This window comes from Urocampus carinirostris, chromosome 3 (genome assembly GCF_059441175.1).
Source record: "Urocampus carinirostris isolate Australia breed hairy pipefish chromosome 3, RoL_Ucar_1.0, whole genome shotgun sequence".
In the NCBI taxonomy this organism is placed as follows: domain Eukaryota; kingdom Metazoa; phylum Chordata; class Actinopteri; order Syngnathiformes; family Syngnathidae; genus Urocampus; species Urocampus carinirostris.
The window spans coordinates 23,037,754-23,064,583 of NC_142351.1; the positions used below are offsets into that span (position 1 = coordinate 23,037,754).

The 26,830-nt window shown below is 39.2% G+C and overlaps 2 protein-coding genes across 8 annotated transcripts; one reads left to right on the forward strand and one right to left on the reverse strand.

The window, feature by feature from the left end:
- Positions 1–1,672: 1,672 nt before the first annotated feature.
- On the reverse strand, positions 1,673–16,104 carry cxxc1a (CXXC finger protein 1a). 2 transcript variants are annotated; one of them, XM_088329900.1, is made up of 14 exons: positions 15,959–16,104; positions 14,748–14,869; positions 14,287–14,387; positions 14,088–14,203; positions 13,862–14,020; positions 12,027–12,194; positions 11,858–11,965; positions 9,597–9,820; positions 8,555–8,762; positions 6,767–6,877; positions 6,642–6,691; positions 3,579–3,675; positions 3,296–3,448; positions 1,673–2,211 (listed from the first exon to the last, which is right to left on the reverse strand). In XM_088329900.1, exons 1-14 carry the CDS (start codon positions 15,959–15,961, stop codon positions 2,065–2,067), a joined length of 1,767 nt encoding a protein of 588 aa, XP_088186026.1. In that variant the 5' UTR covers positions 15,962–16,104; the 3' UTR covers positions 1,673–2,064. The 2 variants fall into 2 exon arrangements, with proteins under 2 accessions (XP_088186026.1, XP_088186025.1); XM_088329899.1 differs by having other exon boundaries at positions 12,027–12,221.
- A 2,150-nt stretch (positions 16,105–18,254) lies between these two features.
- Positions 18,255–26,006, forward strand: LOC148369200 (myoD family inhibitor). 6 transcript variants are annotated; one of them, XM_088329905.1, is made up of 4 exons: positions 18,255–18,297; positions 20,852–20,996; positions 21,074–21,286; positions 25,643–26,006. In XM_088329905.1, the coding sequence occupies exons 2-4, from the start codon at positions 20,915–20,917 to the stop codon at positions 25,909–25,911; spliced, it is 564 nt and encodes a 187-aa protein (XP_088186031.1). In that variant the 5' UTR covers positions 18,255–18,297; positions 20,852–20,914; the 3' UTR covers positions 25,912–26,006. The 6 variants fall into 6 exon arrangements, with proteins under 6 accessions (XP_088186031.1, XP_088186027.1, XP_088186032.1 ...); XM_088329901.1 differs by having other exon boundaries at positions 20,852–20,977; XM_088329906.1 differs by lacking the exon at positions 18,255–18,297 and adding an exon at positions 19,692–20,088.
- The last annotated feature ends 824 nt before the right edge of the window (positions 26,007–26,830 follow it).

Here is a 26,830-nt window from a genome sequence, read left to right on the forward strand (position 1 = left end):
CCGAGTCTATTGTCTATTCTGTAAGGTTTTTTTTTATTTTTCAAACAATGTCCCTGGCCACACCAGTATGCCATGAGACTTTGTTTAGTGTGCCGCAGAAAATAATGCACTATTCGGAAAAAAAGTATGCAATTTCTCAATATTGTTGCTTTCTTCCAGTGATCAGTTGATTAACTAACATTCATACATATCAGTAGTCTGCAGAAAACTACTTATTTCTTTTTACACACTAATGATCAGCCCATGAGGTAGTACAGTATATTTAAAAACTTGTTTTATAACTTGTTTTTGATTACACTGTTTAAGATTTACCTGCGAAAAAATACAAAAATATAAAGTTATGTATAAGTCTTGCTCAGAATTTTGCTGATTAAAAATATATTTTTTTTGTTTTTGCTCTGAGCCTCTGCTCAGAAAATGCTAGATCCAAAAAGAATTCTGTAGGTTCGAGAGCGTTCTCCATTCGAGCCCAGGTGCTGTGAAATATTCCATCACCTCGTCACAGTTCATGCTGCTGCTGTATCTCAGCACTGCCTTTGATACTGTGGACCACAAAATATTAGTAGAATACTAATATACTCTCAAGTGAAGCGCAGCAACCTGAGCGGGTACTAGCTTCAGCAGGGGCACACGTCTGGCAGTGCAGGATTTGAGTCCCTGGCGGCGCATTGTATTACTGATAGTAACCTGTGTTACTGTGGTCCGGGCTCTCTGTAGGTCATTCACTAGTTCTGGGATTTTTGCTCACTATTCTTTGTTATCATTTTGACACCACAAGGGTGAAATCTTGCATGGAGCCCCAGTCGAGGGAGATTATCAGTGGGCTTGTATGTTTTTTAATAATTGCACCAAGTGTTTCACCTATTGCAGATTCAGTCTTTCTTTGACAACTCTTTGGCCTAGGCCGTAGTGGAGCTTGGAGTGTGACTGACTGAAGTTGAGGACAACTGGGTACTATACCAATAATGAGTTAAAACATGAGCTTATTTAAAAATAAAACCAACAAAAAGTTTCTTTGTTTTTTTCCACATTCTGTCTCTCATGGTTGACGTTTACCCATATTTACAATTACCTCTCTAATCTTTGCAAGTAGGATAGCTTGCACAGTTGGTGCTTGACTAAATCATTATTTGCCCCACTGTAATTGCATACATGCTTACACTCCCACTTTATGTGTAAGACTTTTCGCCCCTTAAAAACACCTTGCACTTGAAAAAAATCAATCTACCGTTCTTTTTTTACTTAAACATCAAAAGTCTTGACTGGGAACATTAAGGGGTTAAACTAAAATTGAGTCATTTGTACATAACAAGGAGTGGTGTGCATGGTGGAAGAAGAGCACATCATTTGAAGACAAACAGCTACCCACAGTAAAATTAGGTTATGGTTACATTCGGCTTTGTGGCCAGCACAGGTACTGGCAATCTTGTTAAAAGTCAAAGGCAGCATAGATTTAGGTCAGTATAGTCAGATACTTACAGTGATCAAGAATCAATTACACAGTCTGACTGAACTTGGAGATGTTATGTAAAGAAGAATGGTCAGAATTACATTCATCGAGAATTCAGACCTTCATTGGATGCTACAGGAAGGGTCTGGAGGGTGATATCCCAGCAAAAGGAGGATTTACTAAATATTGATGTCATTTTTCTGTTGGGGACCCAAAAATATATAAACCTGCCTACATTTATTTATTATTGCACATATACACTTCATCACACTTTCCAAACATATTCAACTGAAATTGCTGATCTGAACAACAAGTATTTATAAAAATAAAATCTTTTATGATATAGGGTGCTCACACTTTTCAAACAGCTATTTTTTGTATTTGCTTCCCAATAGAATGTATCAGAAATGTATCAATTTTAAAATATTTATATACACATTAACTGCCACATAAAAAGGAACAAAAGTACAAAAATAGTGAAGAAATGCATTATCACAATGGTATAAAAAAAAAAAACATGGTGAAATGATAACCTTAAATCGTGTGTGATCAATCACTTTAAAATACATCATGTCCCCAAAGATTTGTTGAAGCGCACAGGTTGAAGAGAAAAGCTAGCGTTCTTTGACAGAGCGCAGGTCTGTAGTTACTGGGTCGTGCTGGATGGTTTGGTGCAGCATGAGAGCCAGCAGACCCGCCCGGTTGGTCATGGCTGCCCGCAGGTTTCTCTCCTGCTCAAACAGCTCGTCCAGTTTGTACCACTGGCGAAACAAACATAAATAAGGGAAGGATGTAAAACAACTCAATTCTTCATAAGTCCTCAAACCCGTAAAGGTATTCCCAAATTCTTAAACATTCAATTATTTTCTGAGATAATGCATATTGAAGACTGCATGCCTTGACTTTGTCATCCTGAGCTGTGACGTCATCGGAGGAACACCAGCACCCAAGCAAGACAGACGCCATACCGTTTTACGTGCTAGTCGAAGAGGATAAGAGTGTTTTAGGACAAGTTTTGGTCGTTTTTGTGAAGAATGCCTAGACGTTGTGTCCAGGTGGATGCAGTAGGGCAAACAGCTAAAATGGCCTACTGTAAAACAAAACACACAAAAATCCGGCAATGGGGGGCTAACTGGGACCGATCAATGAAAAGCAGCCCCAGCCTGGGTGGAAAAACACAAGGCTGGGCAACCAAAAGTAGCCAGGCTGACCGGGAACCAAGAACAAAAGGTGGCAATGGCTACGGCAACAAATGCGAAGCCAGCTGGGAATAAAACAAGGACACAGCAAAACCGGCGCTAACACCAGGCAGCCAACGAGCGCCAACCGGGAGCAAACTAAACAGGAAAGTTATCGGCAGCCGTAACGCTAATGTGGAGCTGGTTGGACATATTAAACCAACCGCGACACATGCAGAGAGAAAAAAAAAAAGCCAGAATCGCTTATCTAAAAGGAGGCGAAGGCAAACAAGGAAAGCACGCTTTAATAGTGGCAGGTAAACTTACCCCACGCAGCTTTTGGATGTCGAAGGACGTAATTAGGACAAAATAGTCACTAGAACCCCAGTGAAAGGATACGCAAAGTTTCAATTTCCCCAAGAAGGGATGAGCATAATCGCTGTTCACAACAATCACTGTCTTTTTTGGAGCTGCCTTACATACTGTGTTAATGGGATTCACCAGTTTTACAGTGTTGTGTTCCTTCAATGGCGTCACAGCTCTAGAGAAAACACACCACATGGGTCACTACACGATCTGTGCCTAACTGAAATAAAATCTGTTTGGGAATACCTTTAAAACATTTTTTTTTTGGGATGGCATTGTCCCATATTCCCCCATGACGTACCACTCGGACTCTCTCTAGATCCACCTCGGCACGCCGCAGCTTCTCCCAGCAGTAGTGTTTGTTGCACTTTCTCTTAGAGACGCGACAGAAATCGCCGGTGGGCTCAAAGACATCTTTGACGAGAGGGCAGCCGCACACCTCGTCTGCTGCCACCTGGATGGCAAGAGTTAACAGCAAAAGAGAAGGGATACACATTTATTATGATTTATGTTTGAGCCGAATAAATATTAATTGCAATTAAAATTCCATGAGGGGGAAAAAAACATTTAGAAACCAAACAAACCTTTGGATCCCTGGAGTGTTCCGGACACAGTACTTGTAGCCGCTTGCAGTAGGTTTTGCTCTGAGGGTTGTAGACGTCGCAGAACAGGCGTGTCGCCCTATGTGACATGAGGAGCGTTTCAGTACGATTAGAAAATGTCAAGCATGGACAATGCATTACTACAATGACAGTTTAACAAGTGTCAAATTTTAGTTGTTTTGTGAAATAAAATATTTATAATAAGTAGCTTGGGTATGACAAACTTGGGCAAACTATTAGCCAGAGACCTGGAGAGGCATCCAATTTTCTAATTTGTATTTATTAATGAATATACATTTCTTTGGTTTCGGAACACTCAGAATTAATGCAAAATAAAGCACTAAATTTGATAGGTTGTTTTAGTTTTGTAGTCATATTGTAGTATTTCTATAGATGTATTTTTGCAGTGTTTGTTTTTCTTTTTATAATAAAAGCAAACTAATATTTTAGGTCCCTGTTTTTGAGCACTAAATTTGTGTATAATGTTGTAGTACAATTGTAGAGTTTTTGTACTATTTCTGTAGTAGTATTTTTGTAGCTGTCACCCAAAAAAAAATTACATTTAATATTTTCTATCTATCTAAAGTTATTTATAAATCACGATTAGTGTGCGTGTGTGTTCGTATGTAGCTTATATTTTGTGAATATTTACACAGTTATACTTTAGGCCCTGGGAGTGTCTTTAGTTAGGTTTCATGTCAAGGAACACCCAATAGATACCAACAAAATCGATAAACATCTGCTTTCGTTTACAGGTGTCTCTGGAGCTACATGCAGCCTTATGGCTCCCGGACAATTTTTCAACAAACCACGGTACCAACAACCTTGCCCAAGTAAAATGCCCGGCAATGGCCACACTTGGCCATTATGCTTGTTATGCATACATCGTCATTTTATTTTTACCATTTTTCGTTCAGCGGACCGGGTTAAAAAGCTCCAAGCTTAGTTTTAAAATTCAGAGTACCCGGTCTTGTTTCCTAAAAACACAAGTTATTTTAATTCATTGTTTCCCAGTTATTTAATTTTTCTTTAATTTGAATTTCTTCTCACAGTACCATTGATACATGTGCAAATATATTTACATCTAAATGTTGTCATTTATGTTTAAGAATATTTTTTCAATAAACACACAATATCACATTGAACTAAATTGAATTGTATTAAAAAATACAAAAAACAATCAAAGTTGAACACTTGGGAATAATATCAATTGAGGAAAATGTTATTATTCCCTCACCTTAGCCTGTGTTACTTAGGGTATAAAGACTGTCACAGGTGTTATATGTAGGTTGCATTTGCTGCGGCTGCTCTGTTGTGCTGAAGTTGGCAAGCATGTGTGATGCCTTGCAACTAGAATGCATGGAAACCCCCCTGCTCTTCCCCCTGAGATCCGATCTGCAACCTCGGTGGAAATGTTTAAATCTAGGCTTAAAACTCACTTCTACTCTATAGCATACGAGTAACCTAATCTTATATGTAATAACTTGTGAAGCCCTTAGAGACTAATTGTGATTAAGGGCTATACAAATAAAAATGACTTGACTTGACTTGACTCCAACGTCCGATAGATTGTCCAAAAGAAGAAACTATGCCGCTTATTTATTGGGGTACTTATGCCCCTTGATCGACTGTTCTACACCCGTTTCTCTACGCTCCAGAAGGATTGTTTCAAAAATGCACACCAGTTGTCCACAATTCCGCATCCGAACAACAAAGTACCAGTTTTTATCAAGAAAATCAAATACCTAGACAGATTTATAATAAAGATACTAATCACTTAGGTGTTAGTATGTAATCACAAGATTGGTGATTTCTGTTTGTGTTATGTTTCATGATTCATGCCTATATCGTCTGTCAAGTACCTCACTTTGAGAGGAAGTCTTCTTGCAGGTTTGAACCACCTGCTTCCAGGGGTCGCTGACACAAGGTCGCTTTAAAAGCAAATGGCGAGCACCGCCTCGCTCTTTATGCCAGGACACCATGACCGCAAACACCAATGCTCACGAAAAACATTTCAAAGACGAGTCTCCATCTCACGCGCCTTGCTCTCAGAGCAAACCACACCGATGCAGCTAAAACTCTCCCTCCCTCAGACAAGAAACCATGGTGCACCCCAAAAAAACTGGCAATTTGGTGCTGCTGGTCAAACGTTTCAAACAGTCCATTAAAAAATCTCTGCTTATTACTTTCATTATCTATTTTCACTTTTCACAATATAAGTCAAGTCACGTTTATCTGTATAGCCCTTAATCACAAGGAGTCTTAAAGGGCTGCACAGACCACATATTATTGCAAACCACAGACTATTATTACACCATCCTCTGATCTAAAAGCTACATGAGGGCAAGGAAAAACTCAAAAACCTCAACATGAGGAAAATAAAACCTTGAGAAGGGACCGCACATGAGGCCAGGATGACCAGGCTGCAATGGATGTTGCAATAACAAATAATACAGATATTGTCAACATGAAATAAAGGTCATTCATAAGGTATAGAATAGAAGTGTTTAAGCCTAGATTTAAACAGTTTCACTGAAGTTGCAGATTGGATCTCAGGGGGCAGAGCATTCCACAACATCAAAACCTGAATGGAGAACGCTTTCGAACCTGCGGTTCTCTTCTTGGCTCTTGGGATCATTAGTAGACCAGCATTTTCAGAGCAGAGGCCCCTGACCGGAACATAGGGGTAACCCACCATTTTTTGTAGTCCATCACATTCCAATTGCCATTCTGTTGAAATGTTTGATTATTGAATTTCGCTTGAATAAATGTAGTTGTGATTTTGACCAAATCAGTAATTCCTCATCAAATCAATGAACCGCAATTTAATTAATAAAAGTGTAGCTCCTTATGATCGTTTCTTTATAGTGGATATTTGGCATCCTTTTTTAGTATCTTGAGGTAACTGCAATCGGCACTAAGAAATCCTAAAACGATTTCATTCTAAACACGAGATAAAAATGCTATAGACATGCTACAGCAGTTACATGACGGCAACAAGGGATAACGATGCAAATGTGTGCAACAGCGGCCTGGTGTGCTCACCCTTCAATGCGCGTGGGATACATGGACCCAAAAGAAGTCTGGCTTTCGTACTGTTGGAACAAAGGTGAATTGTGGTTAAGCTGTGAAGTTGATGGGGTTGGCAACGGACGGCCGAAATTACCCACCTTTGCGTAACAGCGCTCCATGTGTCTTAGTGCTACCTTGGGATTGACCGGATGGCTGCAGGACACGCAGAAAATCTGAAGGTCTGTATCGTCGCCGTCGCCTTCGTTGGCCTTTGACAAATTTGATTTGTTTTGTGAACGAATATACCAAAACATCTTTAGCTGTAAAATATATTTTTGATCTTCTTCTATCATTTCTTGAAACTTTATAATACTTGAAAATAATTTATTCAGTATTCACATGCTATAACATTGCCTAGTTCAGTGGTTTTAAACCAGGGGGACACCAGTGTGCCGCAGGAAATTGCCCCAATTTTGTCTTGGCAAAAAAAGAATGTCATTGTTAAGTATCAATACTTTCTTTCAGTGATCGATCGAGTAACTAACATTTATCCATAGCAGTAGGTGGGAGCAGGTTACAACTTTTTTTTTTTATATAAATTAGTTATCTCTGACAAGGTCGTAGCATATATTCAACAAACTGTTTTTTTTTTATGAAACCTTTAAGTATTGCATACAAATAAAAAAGTAAAACAAATAAAAAAAAGTTCAATTCTTGCACTGAATCTTGCTAATTTTAATTATAAAAAAAAGGAAGAAAGAAAAAATGCTTTTGTTCCACTGGCAGATAGTATTTGCTCATTTTAAGTATTTTCTTTTATTTATTTTTTTTTAGAAATACAGGATACAAAAATAATTAACCATGAAAACCAGGTTAAAGTTAAGTAAAATCCAAATTTACAGCAAAACAGATTTTCTTTGCTCATAGTAGGCATCATACTGCATTATTTTTCAAAACCAATTAACAAAATAAAAATACCGTAAAATTGGAAAAAATGGTTGAAAATACAGCAAAATCCAAAATCATATGAACAATTTTAACCAAAATAATTACCCAGTATCAGCACCTGATCCCTGTGACCACAATGATAATAAAAACTTTATGCTGCCAATTTGGGAAAAATCATTAAAAGGGACAGCGTGTAATACTCAGTGCCTCCCAGCTGTACAAAAAAACCTTCATTCATTAAAAAAAACTAAAAAAAACATTGATTTGAATACTAAACAAAAATACTTGAACTATCCTACCAATGTTAATTTTTACAAAAAATTCACAGGGTGAAAAATGTGTATTTCTTTTACATAGTGGAATTCTTCTTAAGGTTGCCGCCATTTTGGTCTGGCAAATTGCTGCAATACTGTGCTCTGTGGCACTGGCCCTCGTTCGTACCAGACAACACAGCGCCATCTATTGGTCAAATATTACACATTGGGGCTTTAAGGTTAAAAAAAAAAATCATAAAACTCTACTAAGTTTAATTCTGTTTTATTTAATGTTTTTAGACAACCTGCAGAGGAAATTTCAAACACTGCCAGTTATTTATTTTGACTATTATTGTGCACTATTGTATTACATAATTGTCGCGATTGGCCAATGATGTTCTTGTTCTTTGATAACCACACCCTTTAGGGCAGATCTGCTTTATGTAACCTTGAATATTTAATGAAAAGACAGTGTTCAGGGGAGGGCCTTAGTATGGGTTGGAATTCCTTATCTGAAGGCTTCTCTCCCTGTCTTCCTTGCAAGCTCAAAAACCATTGAAATCTTCTGTCTTTTTTCTAAGTGTCTCCTTGAGTTTGAACTTATCGAACTGAATCTAGTGATTAATTTTAAAACATTTTCGACAAACAGTGTGCCTCAAACCTTTTTAATGGAAAAAGTGTGCCTCAACTCAAAAAGGTTGTGAAACATTGCTCTAGTTACATCATATTGTGAGTTCAGTGTACCTCTTCGTCATGTTGTACTTGGTTGAGTTTCGAGTTGGCGATGATGCCCTCTAGCTCATGGAAGCGTTTTTCCATCTGAGTGAGGCGCAGCCTGGTGGCCTGCTGCTCCTTTCTGATTCGCTCCAACTGCCTGCGCCCCATTTCCTCGGCCACGCAGGGGCTCTGCTGCCACTGCTGAACCCTTTGAGGGACTATCTCATAGATGCGGCTGTGCACACAAAATTGGAAGTTTATCACCGTTCTGTTCATTTTGTTGGACCTAGGACTTCTCTTGTATTTTTACCCTACAGCAGGGGTCTTAAACTTTCGGCCCGCAAGATATTTTGAGGGCCCCGCCTTAATGTAGTTAAAAGCGACAGGGTATATTATTAAGAGCCTTCTGGTGGTAAAAATTCTTTAAAAAAAAGAACAATATTGACTGAAAAAATAAGTAAAAATACATAAACTATGATATAAACTTTTTTAAACAGGTAGAGATATTTACCGTTTTTTAAAAAGGTTTTCTTTCTTTTATTCATCTTTTTTTCTTGCTTTTCCCCCTTTTTTCATTCAATTTTTTTTCTTGTTTTATTCTGTTTTATTTTTCACTCTTTTTCTTTTATTTTTTGTTCCTTTTCCCTTGTTTTTTCCTCTTTTCATTTGTTTCTTATTTTCTTTTCCTTTTATTTTTCCCTTTTCCCAATTTTTCTTATTATTCTCTTTTACTGCACCCCCCTCCCTTTGTTTTTCTCTTTTTGCATGCAAACTATGGTTTGACTTATTACTGATTGATTGATTTTCATATAAATTATTATATATATATATATATATATTTTATTTTTTATTTTTATTATTATTATTTTTTTAAATCATGTTATATGTAGCAAATTTTAAAAAAGGTATATGAGAAAAGTGGGATGTTTTTATCAGAGCTTTTCTTGTGGGAAACCTGATTTTGCCAAACCTCAACCAGTCCCGAGCTCCGGTGGCCCTCTGGTACAATAAGGTTGAGACCCCTGCGTTACAGGTATGTGTGAGTGTAAGACCAATACACGAGACTCACTTTGCTGCAAGCCTCATTCCACAGTTGTCAGAACAGTATTTAGAGTTGATCCTGGTCGCTTGGACGCATCCTGGCCCGAGACATTGGCGAAGAGTACTGCCGAGCTCCAGAGCATCAGCCTCGCCACCGCCTCCCCCTCCTCTTTCACTGTGTCGCACACGGCCTCTGTGTCGCTGTTTGGTTTTGTGACGCCGCACCTCCTCTTTAGGTGTGGAAAGAGATTTCTGTGGATGATTATATCATTGTTAAACGGTTAACCAGTGTAAAAAGACACTGCATGTGTGCTACTGGTTTTGAGCAGTGCGGTAAACATACTGTATTTTCCACACTATAAGGCGCTCCAAAAAAAAATGTAAGTCTGCCTTATAACCCGGTGCACCTCATATCAAGAAGATAACAGATTAGAAATGCATACAGTAATTAATGGTATGCGTTACAAGGTTTTAGGATGAAACCAGATTTGAACAATGATTGTCCAATGATTGATCAAAATGATGAACATCGCAGACCAAAATTGCAAAACATTTTATGCAACATGAATAAAACCCAAGTTGTGGCAGTGGTAGTGCAGACACATTACCATTAGACCACCGGTGGTACTATTCACATAGGAAAAGGCATTAGACCCTACTTCATAATTCATTATTCACTCAATTCATTATTTTCACTCACTGTGCCAGGAGCACTGATTTGCATAGTGCATTTTGATAGGTTAAACAGTCCCTCCACTTTTTCAGCAATGAATGTTAAGGGATTTGAGAAAGTCTTTCGACAAAATACTATAAAAGCTAGTTTACATACGCATACATATTGAATCAAAAGGTTGTTGACGCACAAGTGAAGAAGTTAAGAGACTGTTTAAGCTATTGGAAAGCACTTTGCCAGGTAATCATGGAAAGGGTATTACCTCATGTGCGGCCCCTTCTGAAGGCTACTTTATGTTCCTCATGTTGAGGTTTTTGAGTTTTTCCTTGCCCTCATTTAGGTTTTAGATCAGGGAATGGTGTAATAATAGTCTGTAGTTTGCAATAATCTGTGGTCTGTGCAGCTCTTTGAGACTCCTTGTGATTAAGGGCAATGCAAATTTTGCACCGCTTATACTCAGTAGGGTTGCGGGGGTGCTGGAGCCCATCCCAGCTATCTTTGGGCAGTGAGCAGGGGACACCCAGAACTGGTTGCCGGCCAGTTGCAGGGCACACAGAGATAGACAACTCACTCGCTCATTCACACCTAGGGACAATTTGGACCGGCCAAGTAACCTGACATGCATGTTTTTTTGGGAAATGTGGAAGGAAACCGGAGTGCCCCGAGAGAACCCACGCAAGCACGGGGAGAACATGCAAACGCCACACAGGAAGGTTTGATCTCATGACCTGAGAACTGTGTCGCACACGCGTCAACCACTGCGCCGCCTTGCTGCCCCACAAATAAACATGACTTTGTAAATTAGTATTGTGGAACCGTAAAAATAGTATGATGATGATATAAGCAAGTGGCATTTACACCTACGCCTTCACTTCAGACTGAATTAGTAGTGTGTCATTTGCGAACAAACCGCATCTGTAAGCCATTTCTTGGAAGTAAAATTTACTATTTGTAAGTACTCGGGTGGAGTAGAAGTAAGGTCGGCCCCGAGCGCATGCCCGTTTTTGTGTCCGACGGCACGGTTCTCGCAAAATCACACTCATTGTGGCGCAGTCTGCTTGCCAGCTCAAATGTGCGAGACGGGCACTGTGGGAAAACGAACCCGAAATTCTGCCCTTTGTAACGAAATCTAAGTTGAAACATGACTGTAGAAACACAAGAACAATTAGCTGTGGATACACCACTAACAATATAAAAATCAGTAAAATTGATGCATCTTTTTTTTTCTTGATTCAAACAAAAAAAGACCAAAAATCATAAAAATTCTGCCCAAAAGTCTGTTAGTTGTTTAAAAACAGACTTACTAAAAGAGCACTTTTTATAGTAGACTGAAGCAAAGCAGCTTAAGTACTTTCTACTGTCTAGGTGTGCACACAATGGATATATACAACAGGTGTTAATGTATGCAATGAAAATGTTAGCTATGAGCTGAACATGAATTATACTAGTCTGAAGTATTTTATGTACAAAAATCTTCTATTAAAGCAGTTTATCCTTGACTTCTGGTGCTGTTATCAGACAAAGCGACAAGAGACAGGGCAAAAAAATAAAGAGTCATCTGCAAGTAGTTATTATAACGCAATCAAAAATCAAAAGGCAGCTACATTGCAACTCACTTTCTTCTCTGGCTTCTTGTCCCGTCTCTTCACGTGTTTCACCTTCACCGCCTTTTTTCTCAGCGACTCTTCTTCTTCCTCTTCCTCCTCCTCCCCACTGTGCCACACCTGCAACAAAAATCAAAGGTCACAGAAAAAGAAACCCGTCGGCTGGGATAAATCCACTTACAAGGTCGCTGAATCCGGCAGCTTTATATTGCTGGTAGAGCTCAAGCTCGCTTTCACTGAACGCATCTTCTTCCTCTGTAAAATTGCCGCCGTCTTTCCTGTTGCGCTCCCGTCGTCCTTTCGCGCTGCGTCGACTCATCTCCTCCTCTTCTTTCACGCGAAGCATCTTCTGCTCCACACCACGAACATTCCATATCTTATGCAAAAAACTCATTTAACTTTACTAAGCACTGACAGATGCAAGAGGTAAAACAAGTTCGCTAAAGGTGAAAATGTGCATTTGATTAAGGAATATATGCAACTATGATTCCATTTTTTCACACAGTGCCGTAGTATTTTCCCCCTTCCCAATTTCTGTGTTTTTTGCATATCTATCACTCACAGGGGTGTGAGATCATCAAACCGATTTTAATATCACACAGAGACAACCCAATGAAATACAAAATGCAGTTTTGAAATGTTGATTCCATTTTAGTTAGTAATGAGACAATGCTGTGAAGAAATTTTGGCACACTCTTTATTTGCAAAATTGTTTCAAATCTGCAAATATTGGAGGGTTTTTTAGCATGAACTGCCCATTTAAGGTCACACCAGAGCATCTCAGTTGGATTTCATTACAGACTTTGACGGGGCCAATCCATAACCTTCATTTTGTTTTGTTATTTTGACCATTCAGAGGTAGACTTGCTGGTGTGTTTTGGATTATTGTCCTGCGTCAGGATCAATTGAGTTTTATGGCGCGAACTGATGGCCGGATGTTCTCCTTCAGGATCTTCTGGTAAACATTATAATTAATTATTTCGTTAACCATAGCAAGTTGTCCTGGTCCTGAAGCAGCAAAAAAAACGCAGACCATCACACTGCCACCACCATGATTTACTGTTGGCATCATGTTCTTTTTGTTAAATGCTATACCATTTTTCCACCAGATGTAATGGGCTAAACACTTTCCAAAAAGTTTAATTTGGACTCATCAGTAAAAAAAGGTTTCTCCAAATGTCTTGAGGATAATCAAGATGCTTTTTAGCAGATGTGAGACAACCCACTGTGTTCTCTTGTGACAGCAGTGGTTTTCACCACTTTTTTCAACACGTTTGAAAAAAAAGCCTCATGCCAACATTAAAACATGGTGGTGGCAGTACTTAAAATTAATGACGTTATCTGCCATTGGGGCATGGTTTCATTTATCAGTGTAAGCGAAATTATCATCTCTAAACAAAATTTGAAAAGATTATTTATTTGTTCTTGCTATATGTGTTTACTTTTCAGTTTCACTACTTCACGGAATTTCATTGTGCCTTGTGTCGTGCATTCTGATAGGCTAAACAGTTTCCGCACTTATTATTATTTGAGCGTGACAGTTCTTTTTTTAAATTTAAAAACAATTATACAGTACATTTGTAAAACAAATGCTTGAGCATGTAAAACGGTTTGTTCTTTGGTTGAAGTGAATAATAGAGTATTGTATAATAATTGTAAAAAAAAAAAGGTTGCTACTTCCTGGATTTCGCCTATCACGGGTTCTTTTTCAATTGAAACCCTGCGAACAAGAAGGAATTACTGTATTCCCCCTCATTAGCATATAGCCATAAATAAAGGGCGACGGCATCACTTGCTCAAATGGAAAAATATTACCTTTACTGGTCTAATAACTCAAAGACAGCACAGATACTGTACTTGTTATTTGCAAACGATGATAAATTTGTTGTCACCCATTAAATGAAGGTTCTCACTGGTTGAGAAACCCTGAAATAAGCTCATACGTGTTTAAAGTCTGCCATTCTCTTTAGATATGCTTCAGATTGCAAACAAAACTGCTGCACCACGAAGTCTCACCCGTGCGCGGAACTGACACTGCCTCAGTCGGCACTTCTGGCGTATCTTGTTGGGTCCTCCAAACTTCTTCATGTCTTTACAAAAATCACAGATGGCGCAGTCCTGTGTCCTCAAGCAGGCCTCACACTCGCCGCACATACGAGCCGACCGTTTGATTTGCTACGTGACACAAAATAGTCATTATTTGCCTTTCACATCAGCGTTCCGTTCCTTTTTGCCCAGCCACCTGCGAGCTACGCCTGCTGTCACTCATGGACTGATAGGGCGAGCTGTCATCGTCTTCCGGGTCTGCCGTTTGTGTCTTCTTCTGACGATACTTAACCTCCAAAGTGGGGTCGGCTTCTGAACGGGGCGGGATTTAGCACGTGTTACATGATTAAATGAGCTTTTGTGCTTGTGAATAACAGCCCAAATATACAAATCACCTCGGCAGGACGGACAAAACCAGACTCGGATGGATTTGGCCGCTTTCTCAGACACGCCCACGCAGCTGCCATGGAACCACTCGGTGCAGCCATCGCAGCCTCTGTTTGAACAATACTGCAAACGGTAAATAGGTAGAAGAAAAACTGCACAGTACCTAACTTTTGTAGTGTATTACAGAACCTGTAATAAACACACCTGTTAGCAATGTTGCTACATTGTTAGTTGTTTTTCTTAAACATAGGTGATAAATGTGTTAAATATGTACTACCAGTCACATGTATACACTTGTGTGTGACAGTTATAACACACAATAGCGCATAAAAAATTTACATCCTTTGCATACATTACCATTGTGCTACAGATGTGAGTATGGGTGCTAAAGGTGTTACCTGTGTGATACAGGTGTGTTACATTATTATGTTATGATCCTACAAGTGTGGCTATGAGTTGAGTGGATTACATCATGAAGCAGTTGATATCAGGTCTTCTGCAGACACAGTAGACCGGCCCCCTAGGTGTTTCCATGGAAACGTCTCCTCCTTCTGCATCATCGCCAGGTCGATGACGTGACGCCGCGTCCGCCTTAAGGAAGTCATTACAAGAATAACCTTTACTCAAATTAACATTTCTAGACAACAAGTAGAATGTAATAGTGCACTGGGATACTTTTACATCAAAATTAGTACTGTTACTATAAATACACAATTTTCACATTTATAATGCTCCAGTTCAGTCTCGATTTACGTGTTTTCTCATGTTTTGTGTGCATATTTTTTTAACAAGCAATAAATACTGACTGTAGATTTTTAAATGGGTTTTGGTAGATAAATGAGGAAACACACATTCACTTATTGGGAGAAACCTTATGCTGTTTCAACATGTTGCCATGCAAAGTATCCTCATATGTCCACTGACCCCACTGAACGAGAACATGTTCAGGTTTTTATTCAAACGAAAAACTGAAAAGCTAGAATTTATCTCATCTTCTATTCTGTATTTGAGTAATGTAGTTGGTACAGTTCACAACTGTGGAATGATGTCGTGGACCACACCAATACATTTATTTTATTTAAGTTTTTGTGGACCATTTGAATTTTTTAAGCAAACAAGTGCACCCTATTTGTTCTAAAAGCCTGTGATTTGAAGTTTTGTACCTTTATCCCACAGAAGAATTAAAGCAAGGTGTCGCTCTGAGGTTGGTATTTTGTGGGATGTATATTTTCCTGAAATATAATACAATTTGGATTCAGTATGGGTATTGCTTTTTATGAATTATGTTAACTTTTCATCTGACTTGCTTTTAGTTGTCCCTTGTAGAGCACCAAACGTTTAAAAACCTGGTGAATAAAAACTTTGACTCATGAGCAGAAGAAGTGTCATGATGTTTTGTTAACAATGTAAACACATTAATGAGTTTAAAAGACATTGGGCTGTATTTTACATTAAAGTAAATAAAATGAATCATTATGCGTGTACTATAATCTAAAAAAAACGCTCGAACCGAAAAATAAAAAGCACTTTCTCCTTGTAAATCATGTACTGTGCATACTTTTCATCACGCTATCTTACAGGAGAGGATCCATGAATGAAGAACCACGTCAAAAGCAAATCGTAGCCGCCATCAAGTCATTGACTTCGTTTTTCTTTTTACATTACAGTCACGTAACTTACCATCACTTTTGCTTGAATGCCAAACGACGTCTTTTATTCCCCAAATTGCATCAACAGTATTTCTTTGTTAGACTTCATCCTCTTCCTCTTCTTCATCACTGCAGCATCAGCCGTTGCATCTTTCAGCTTTTTCTTCTTCTTTTCATTTGTTGTACTCTGAATAATGCAGCGACACTGACTGGTCACAGAACGCACTACATATCCCAATTTCCTTAATGCGCCGTCATGGAAAAATTAAGGTTTCTTTATCAAAAAATAAATGAATATTATAAACCAAGGGTGTTCATTTTTTTAGAAAGCGGGTCGGATTTGGTAAACTAAAAATGTGTGAGAGCAGAGTATTCAGCTTGCCATTCTTCGAACAGTTTTTAAATCTAGGCTTAAAACACACTTATATACCATAGCTTAATGAATGACCTACCGTATATTTCATGTTGACAATATCTTTGTATTGTTTGTTTGTTGCAGCCTGGTTATCTTGGAAGGTGGATCACCACATGTGTGGTTCCTTCTCAAGGTTTCTTCATTTTCCTCATGTTGAGGTTTTTGGGTTTTTCCTTGCCCTCGTGTAGGTTTTAGATCAGGGAATGGTTTAATGATAGTGTGTAGTCTGTAAATGTCTGTGGTTTGTCCAGCCCTTTGAGACTTCTTGTGATGAAGGGCTTAACAAATAATCATGACCCAATTTGACCCCATTTCCGACATGGCAACTGTAAATAAAAAAGGGAAGTTAACTGTGAAGGCTGTATTTTTCACCAAAACAATGGCATCTGTCTAATTTGCCAAGAGACTGTGGCTGTTTTCAAGGGATATAATATCAAGAGGAACTGTCAGACGAAAGATGCTAAATACAAAAATCTAACCGGAAACGAACGATGTAAAAATGTGAAGCAACTGGAAGCTGTTTCAATGGCACAGCAGCGCTTTTTCACAAGACCCTGCGATTTAAATGAAAAAGCTACAAAGGCGAGCTACGAGGTCTCAAAGCTGATCGCCAAGCACTGCAAACCTTTCGTGGAGGGTGAATTTATTAAAGTCAAGTCAAGTCATATTTATTCAGAAAACCCCTAATCACAAGGAGTACCAAAGGGCGGCAGAGACCACTGTTTATTGCAAACTACAGACTATAATTACACCGTTCCCTGATCTAAAACCTACATGAGGGCAGGGGAAAACTCAAAACCTCAGTATGAGGAAAATGAAGAACCCTGAGAAGGGAACACACATAAGGTATTCCCCCCTACCAGGATGACCAGGCTGAGACCAGGGGTGGGATTAAATTAAAACATTCTCATCGAAAGCCAAGGCAAGGTTACAGAAGAGCTACTGCGATCATCATTTTGTGAAATAGTAATATATATTTTTTTGGTTTATTTTTTACTGCTGTCAACATTACTGGCTGGCCAGGTAAAATGTGCCCCCGGGCCGGTCTTTGATAATTGCTGTTGTAAACAGTTCCATGGGTTTTGGAATAAATGTATGAGTGAATTAGTGAATTTACCCTTGGGGTTTGTGTAGGAACTCAACTATATTACTCCTAAAAATTTAGCACAGCACTGATGCAGTCACGGGTTCAGTTCCAGCTACTGCAGCCTCCCCATGCGGAGTTTGCAGGTTCTCCCCATGCCTGCAAGGGTTTCTTACGGCCACTCCGTTTTCCTCCCACATTCCAAAAACATGCATACAAGGTTGATTGGCCGGTCCAAATTGTCCCTAAGTGGAAATGAGCGATTGAGTTGTCTGTCCCTGTGTGCCCCTGGACTGGCTGGCAACCAATTCAAAGGGTGTCCCTTGCCCACTACCCAAAGTCAGCTGGAATGGACTCCAGCACCCCCCGTGACCCTACTGAGGATAAGCGGCGCAGAAAATGGATGGATATAAAATGCTTTGTGTTGGTTAAGTGCAACCTGTAAATTCGGTCCATTTCTCTCTAAAACATCAAATCATTTTCCAAAGGAAAAGTGACCTGAAAAATAAACAAAAAAACAAACAGTAAAATGATAATAATGATATAATTATTTCATTCATTCTCCGGCCACGTTTTCTCATTAGGGTTGCTGAGGTGACAGAGCCATCCTGTTTGCCAGCCGATTAAAGGGCAATAATGATAATAGAAATAATATCAATAGTAGTAAAAATAATTGACCCTTTTTAAATTGTAGGCGATATTAGTCACCTAATGTTTGGCACTCGGTCAACTGCATTTGTTGAATTCTTCGCAAAACTGAGTGGGAAAGAGGGAGGGCGTTCACAGACGCAAAAGACCACCCATCAAATTAGAAAGATTGCCACAAACAGACAAAACGCGGAGAGAAAAGCAGCATCCTGAGAGGCTGGAGGTTGGTTTACAGACAGACATTACTGATATTCTTTATTGATCTACAAAAAAATATTATATTAATTTAGATAATTTCCCATTGTGAGCTTTCTCATAAAAAACATTGCTCCTAAAAGGCTAGTGTAAAAGTAATCAGAATGCATGAAGAAGAGAGTACCAGTTATAATATTATGGAAGATAAACTGACTTTCTCATATACGCAGTGAAATTAAATAAGTAAATAGATCTGCATGGATATAAATATGTGAATATTTTTAAGAACTTGAAAATGTGTTGCTGTATTAGTGACGTACTGATGGAAAAGCAAAATGGTAAGCAGAGCTTTATTGTTAGTTTATAAAACTTTGTTACTAGCATTTGATGATAATTTGAATAAACATACCACAACACAGAGCAGTAAGAGTTTTTTATCTTTTGACTTAGAACAGGGGTGTCAAACTTACTTTCTCCGTGGGCCACAGCAGGGTAATTGCTGTCCTCAAAGTACGTGATGTTACTTATAAATGTAAATAAATGTAATTGGTATTTAAAATAAATGTAACTTTATGTAAAAGAGCAATAAAGAATCACTTATTCGATTACAGAAGAAAGGGCTGAGCATAATGCTGGGTAGTCAATAAAAAAACATACAAACTGTTTATAAATCCAACATGTTAAAATGTTAAGCTATATCATCCATCCATAATGTGCACTGCTTATCTCCAGTAGGGTCGCGGGGGTGCTGGAGCCCATCCCAGCTATCTTCAGGCAGTGGGATAATAAAACTTAAATTCCTAATAATAGTATAAAGCAATCAAGCACCAACTCCCAACAAATATTCAAGTTATTTCTTTGCAGAACAAATACTCATCATCTCAACGGGAACTATAACTTCAAGGACCAATTTTCTTGCAAAACATTGAAAAGCCTTTGAGCCACCCGAAAATGTATTTATCTATGGAACAATTTAGATGATGGGCAGCACGGCGGCGCAGTGGTTAGCGCTTGTGCGGCACAGTTCATGTCATGGGAACCTGTCGTGGGTTCAAATCCAGCTCCAGACTTCCTGTGCGGAGTTTGTATGTTCTCCCCGTGCTTGCGTGGGTTTTCTCCGGGCACTCCGGTTTCCTCCCACGTTCCAAAAACATGCATGTCAGGTGAATTGGCCGGTCCAAATTGTCCCTAGGTGTGAATGAGCGAATGAGTTGTCTGTCCCTGTGTGCCCTGCGATTGGCTGGCAACCAGTTCAGGGTGTCCCCTGCCCACTGCCCGGAGATGGCTGGGATGGGCTCCAGCCCCCCCGCGACCCTAATGAGGATAAGCGGTACGGCTGATGAGATGAGATGAGACAATTTAGATGATGATCTTATAAACATTTTAGAAAATGATACTAGAGTAGATTAATAATACAACAAGATGTCAGAACCCGAACAGACGGTGGACACAGACACGTAACGTTTTCACAAAAGCTTTATTTTACGGGAACTGGCCAGTCATGCGCGAGAACACAAACGCCAGCGATTCGGCAAGACAGGATCGATACCATATACACGAGCAGATATCGGACAGGGTGGGACAGACAGGATCGATACCGGATACTGGATCAAGATACCGTACAGGACGTGACTGACAGGATTGATACCGGATACTGGAGCAAGATACTGGACAGGACGGGACAGACGGGATCTATACCGGGTACTGGAGACTGGAGCAAGATACCGGACAGGACGGGACAGACGGGATCGATACCGGATACTGGAGACAGGAGCAAGATACTGGACAAAGTCAAAATACAAGTCTTGCAAGTGCAGAGGTTCGTTGACAGACTGACCAGGAGTGAATGACAGCACTAAGTTTAAACAGGAGGGAAGCCAATCAGGCAACAAGCAGCAGCTGGCGCCAAACGGGCGGGCCCAAGTGAGGGCAATGGGCAACCGTGACACAAGAGATTTTTGGAGGGTAATATAAGTTATAGAAGTCACTAGCGATCCTATTATGAGTTGTCATTTTTTTGTTTTCTCATATTCCTCTGGTGGGGTAGAGTTCTGTTTTTTTTTTGTTTTTTTTTTGAATATTTTCCATACAAGAACAAAAATGCAATAGGAGGAGGCACTTAAAAGCTTTGGCTTAAGGCAACTCCCTTTGAGTACATGTTCATGTATTATATGTAATGTATTGTACGACAGTTTTTTTAAGTGCAAATAGTTGTTTCCTTTCGTGAATTAATGATTTATGAATTACTGTTTAATGTAAAATAACTCTTTTCACAAATTCCATTCACATTAAAACACATACATTGTGTTTTATACACTATAATGTAAAAAATAACAATATCAAAGACATTTTTGGGATCATTAAGCTCTCAATTTGCAGGTATCGTGGTCGACAGGCATTTTGAAAAATGTAGCACTCCTGACTGATTTACTCTTTGACATTAGGACATATTAAGCTCTCGCGGACCACATGAAATGATGTGGCGGGCTGCATTTGACCCATGGGCTGTGACTTTAAAGGTGCCCTTTTGTATAGTGGAATTTAAGTTTTTACAACCAATATTTGTATTACTTTTTCAACAGTATCTCCATCGACAAAAATGAATGTGACATCCCACCACCGACCATCCAGAAGCGGAGCGTCTGATGATTCGGACCAATCGGAGTGCATTTCCAGTCAGCCAACAACCAAAAGACCTCAAAACGAAAGTGAGGTCACTGCAGGAATGTATATTAACAAGAGCATGTGAAAAATGATCAATGATGCTAACTCAGCATACTGACTTTACCTGTCATCAACTGCAGCCCAGCACACCTCCTTGGACACTCATAAGGAAATGGAGGTCAAAGTACACCAGGCTCAATGTGAGGTTATCATGGAAGTTGCCTCAGGATCAGATACTTCATCACAAGTTCCTCTCCCCCTTTTACCAATCAACCAGGAACGTCTCTCCTCAAATAGAACCCACGCCACCTTCAAGACAAACTCTGGCCTTATTGAAGAAGTGGCCGGAGACGGTAAGTGTCTTGCTTTCCTGTTCATTTGTGTCAGCCTCACATCCATCTATCCATCCATCCATTATCTGCAGCACCTATCCTCAGTAGAGTTGCTGGAGCCAATCCCAGCTATCTTCTGGCAGTGGACAGGGGACACCCTGAACTGGTTGCCACCCAGTCGCATGACACACAGAGACAGACTCGCTCATTCACACATAAAGGGATAATTTTGACCGGTCAATTAACCTGATGTGCATGTTTTTTTGTGAATGTGGGAGGAAAACTGGAGTGCCTGAAATAAACCCACTCAAGCACGGGTAGAACATCCAAATTCCGCACTGGAAGGCTGGTAGCTGGATTTGAACCCAAAACCTTAAAACTCGGCTGCAGACACGCTAATTCGGTCAAGGTTACTGCATCCAGCAGAGCATTGAGTGAAACAACTTTTTTTAGTAAGCAGAAACACTTAGGGCTTTTGAACTGAATCGTCATTGTCATTGATAACAACGTAGTGAGATTAGACATTGCACTCCAAGGCAAACATGAAATAAAGGCTTCAAAGAAACAAATGTCAGGATAAATAGGAGAAATTATTTAAAGGGTAAAAAAAAGATAATTTGATGTGCTACATAATGCCTTAATTATGTCACGTTGACTTATAGTGCATAATCATATGAAGTATTTGTGAATAAATATAACCCTGTTTACAACCTATGTTTGTATCACCTTTGGTAAGACAATTCGCAAAGATGATGATTGCGGTATCATTAAGAATATCTAAGCACTCAAACACGACTAATTTGCTAAGCAATTAATCGTAAAGACCCTGAAAGTAAATGATTTAATGAGTTATAAAATAAATAAATAAATGAGTCCATTTTGTTTTTAATATTGGACACCTGCAAAGGAGATTCCATAGGATGCCAGTTTATTATTTTGACTATAATTGTGCACTGTTGTTTGTTGTTTTGATTATTATTATTATTATGCTGGACTTTTGAGTTTTTCTTGCCCTCATGTAGGTTTTAGATGAGGGGATGGTGTCATAGTCTGTTGTTTGCAATAGCCTGGCGTCTGTGCAGCCCTTTGAGACTCCTTGTGATTAAGGGATATACAAATAAACATGGCTTGAGTTACTTGGAGTCCAAATTGTAGTAATAGTGCAATGAAAAACAGGTGCAATAACTTTAAAGTAATTTATTTTTCTTTTCTTTTTTAACAAGCGCAAACTCCCTCTATAATATAGATATCATATAGATTCTTTATGATTTACACATTCCTGACAACTCTAAGTGACGAAAATAATTACAGAGCAAACTGAAAGAAATTTTACCGCCATACTTTTGGCTTTGATTATTTATGTCAAATATTCGTACCAAAACTGCAAGGCACTTTATTTATATGATGACTTGATAACACCTTTTTAACAAATTGCTCAATTTCTCTAGATACTTTCCACAAGTTGTCCATTTCATTTTAGGTGCCGATTCTGACATGTTTCCTTTCGATTTTATGCCACAATATCCAAATTCAGCACCTATAATCACAGAAACAAACCCAAGAGCAATAAATTAAATGTTTCACTTAAAGGGACAATGTGTAATATTTAGTGCCTCCTAGTGGTACAAAAAACTTTCATTCAGGTAAAAAAAACAACAATATTAATTTGAATACTAGGCAAAAACACATGAATTGTCACACCAGTGTTAAAAAAATAATTGGTCGAGAAATCTGTTTTTCTTTTACACAGTGGAACCCACACTTAGATTTCCACCATTTTTGTCCGGCATCTAGCCGGCATGCTGTACTCTGTGCACTGGCCCTCGAATTTTAGACCACCGTGTTGATAGCAAACTGATTTCAATATTTATTCTTATGCCATATATATATATATATATATATATATATATATATACTGGCTACTCAGTTCCGAGTTAATCTTTTTCAGTAACTTTACTTATCAACAAATCATCCTACATCACTGTTTTTCAACCCTGTTTGAACCAAGGTACACTTTTATTTATAAAAAAAAAGTTCCGAGGCACACTGTACGTCGAAAATGTTTGAAAATGAAATTATGTCAAATATTTCACTGTACTACCTCATAAGCAGATAATCAGGATATATAAAGGAGAAAATAATACTTAAAATAAAAAAGAATGATGTGCTTTATTTGTTTATATTTTTTACAGTGCAATCTTAAAACGCTTTGTTAAACAAATTAAGTTATTAAATGTACCGTGCTACCTCATGAGCAGATCATTAGTATATAAAAATCTCTTGCCACCAACTGATATGGATGACTATTAAAGTTCCTCGGCTGGAGATAGCAAAAATACTGAATAATGGCCTGATTTTTTTGAAAGATAAAATTTGCTAAAATTCCAGCGGCACACTAAGCAAGGTCTCAAGGCACACTAGTGTGCACACTGGTTGCAAAACACTGTCCTACATTATGTTTGAGAATACTCAGACTACATTTAGTATACGCTAATAGCGATGAGTCAACATTGTTTTTTCTACGCGTTTTGGGAAAGTCAGTATGACAGGAAGTCAAAAGATAATCACACCCATTGCATGTATCAGCAGGACACCTTCTACATAAACCTTATCACACATGCACACATTAAATGCAACCTCTGGAATGGAAAGCGAAGGCAGCTTATCAACATTTACGGGTGTGTTTATGAACCATGTCAATTTGAATTGGTTGGTATGCTTTTACAGTTTAAAAAAAAGTAGATTAACTAAAAGATGCATTAACTGCAGACTCAGACAAAAGGTTTCCATGGTCCCAGTTGCATTTGTTTATTCCCATTTTTTCATGTAAACTAAATTTTAGTTGCTTATACTTTGAAGTAAATACAGTATAGTAATCCTTTATTTTTTGCACAGGTTACATTCTCACACATTCTTCCATTATGCCAAATCTATAAGGCCGCAACCAAGTATTTTTGTAATCATGATTCATCAAATGCACCAAATGTATTTTTTTAAATAGAACAGTGTGTATTATTTAGCAGCTCTAAAATCTTAAAAAATAATATTTGAGTTAATTACAAAAATACACATCATATAATGTGCATGTTCTTTAAATTAAAAGTCCTCGGTCGAGAAATTTGCATTTATTTTACACAAGTCTCACCTAGAGGAAGCTGACATGATTCTCCATCATCTTGCTGCTAGTGTTACCTTATGAGGAAAAACATTGCTTAAGGCTGTGCAAAAAAAGAAAAAGTCGTGGTCACTTATTCTCCGTAGTTTCTATTTTTCCTTATGCTTTTCAACAATTGTTTTTGGTTGCACGGCAGAACTCTGAAACATCTAGTGGTCAAATAATACATGTTGTCCCGTTAAGGTTAGTTTAAAGTTACACAACTTTAAAGGGACCCTCTGTAATATTTGACCACTAGATGTCCCTGTATTGTGTCGTGTAACTGAAATTGAATACTGTCTTACAAAGCAAAAGGAAGAATACAAATTAGGGAGACAAAAATGTGACTTATTTTTCTCTTTTGTTTTTGCCCAGCCTTTCACGAGGTTTTAGGGGAGACCTCTAGCACCAATGTGGCTGGCAATTATGTCGACTCCATCTAAGTGAGCCTCAGGTTGTGCATAATAATCACTAACTTCTTGACCTAGAAGTATTTTTTAGAATGCTTGTTTATATGAGAGTTGTTGTATTTTTCCTTATTATTCATCCAACCATCCATTATCTGCACCACTTATCCTCAATAGAGTCGCGGGGGTGCTGGAGCCCATCCCAGCTATCTTCGGGCAGTGGGCAGGGGACACAGAGACAGACAATTCACTCGCTCATTCACACCTTGGGACAATTTGGATCAGCCAATTAACCTGACTTGCATGTACCGGTAATTGAAATGTGAGAGCAAACTGGAGTGCCCGGAGGAAATCCACACAGGCACAGGGAGAACATGCAAACTCCACAAGGGGAGGCTGCGGTAGCTGGACTTGAACCCTGAACCACTGCACCATGGGGCTGCGCACTAACCATCGAGCCACCGTGCCCGCTCACTATTCAAATTAATATTATTTTGTTTTCAACCACTAGGAGGCGCTAAATATAACAATGTCCCTTAAAATGAGCAATATTATAAACAATAATGCCAACTTTATAATTGCATATGTGTTTACACCTGTGGGGATTTAAAATAATCCGTACTGTATGAAATTTATTTTGAGAACTACCTTCTAGTATAGACATATACTTAGCAGACTGCAAAAAACATTTAAGGCTGCAGTTTGAACATTACCAGTTTAAACGGAGCTACAGTGATATAACGATGACACAATGTCAATCTTTTCTCTACACATTCAGCATCATGCCATACAGTCACTGTTTTGTGTCCTCCGCAGACTGTTGTGTTCACTGCCTGCTGGCATGTCTGTTCTGCGAGTTTTCATCCATGATCCGTGCAGTGGAGAGGTGTCTGACATGTGGCGGTGGCGGCGTGCCCAACTGGTCCCGGTTCATGAACATATTCTGCTGCTGTGGCTGCTACTGCTGCTGCTGGGATGAAGCATGCGAAGCCACGATAGATTGCGGCATCCTGGAGGAGTGCTGCAGCTCAGCAGACTGTTTGGAGATGTGTTTGGAATGTTTCGCCTTGTTTTTCCCATCTTGACTTGCTAGGGACGGACTTCCAAGACGCTTTCTTCCTCTACATCACATTCAGTCGTGTTTCTATTCATTTCTCTTAGAAATAAGTCGTCCAGTTTTTGATGTCTCATCTCATCTCATCAGCCGTACCGCTTATCCTCATTAGGGTCGCGGGGGGGCTGGAGCCCATCCCAGCCATCTCCGGGCAGTGGGAGACACCCTGAACTGGTTGCCAGCCAATTGCAGGGCACACAGGGACAGACAACTCATTCGCTCATTCACACCTAGGGACAATTTGGACCGGCCAATTCACCTGAAATGCATGTTTTTGGAACGTGGGAGGAAACCGGAGTGCCCGGAGGAAACCCACGCAAGCACGGGGAGAACATACAAACTCCGCACAGGAAGTCTGGAGCTGGATTTGAACCCACAACAGGTTCCCATGACATGAACTGTGCCGCACAAGCGCTAACCACTGCGCCGCCGTGCTGCCCTAGTCTTTGATGTGTTCTTTTTTATTACTCCGTAGTATTGGCCTGATATCCGTCACGACTTTTCCCTTTAGCCTAGGGTTGGTTAAATCAATCCAAATATTAATAGTATCAATACTAAGCAAATACTTGGATCAGTTCGGTACTACTATCCAGGGATCAATACTTATTCTCTTCCACCATTTTTTTCAAAGCATGACTTATTTGTGTGGATACCACAGTCCCTCTCTCTCACCCTACGCTATCGGCAACTCACTTTAGTCTATGCCTGTATGGGTGACTGATACTGTAGGTACACTTTTAGAACTAATTCACAATCCCTCTATCTCGCCACTAGCTGTCCTGCTAGAAACAGCCTGCAAGGCAGACAAGCAGATTGTGCACCCACCCCACCTTTTGTCAGAAGCCAAGTACAGATGTATGACAGAGTGAAACAGGAAGCGCAACGCAGTG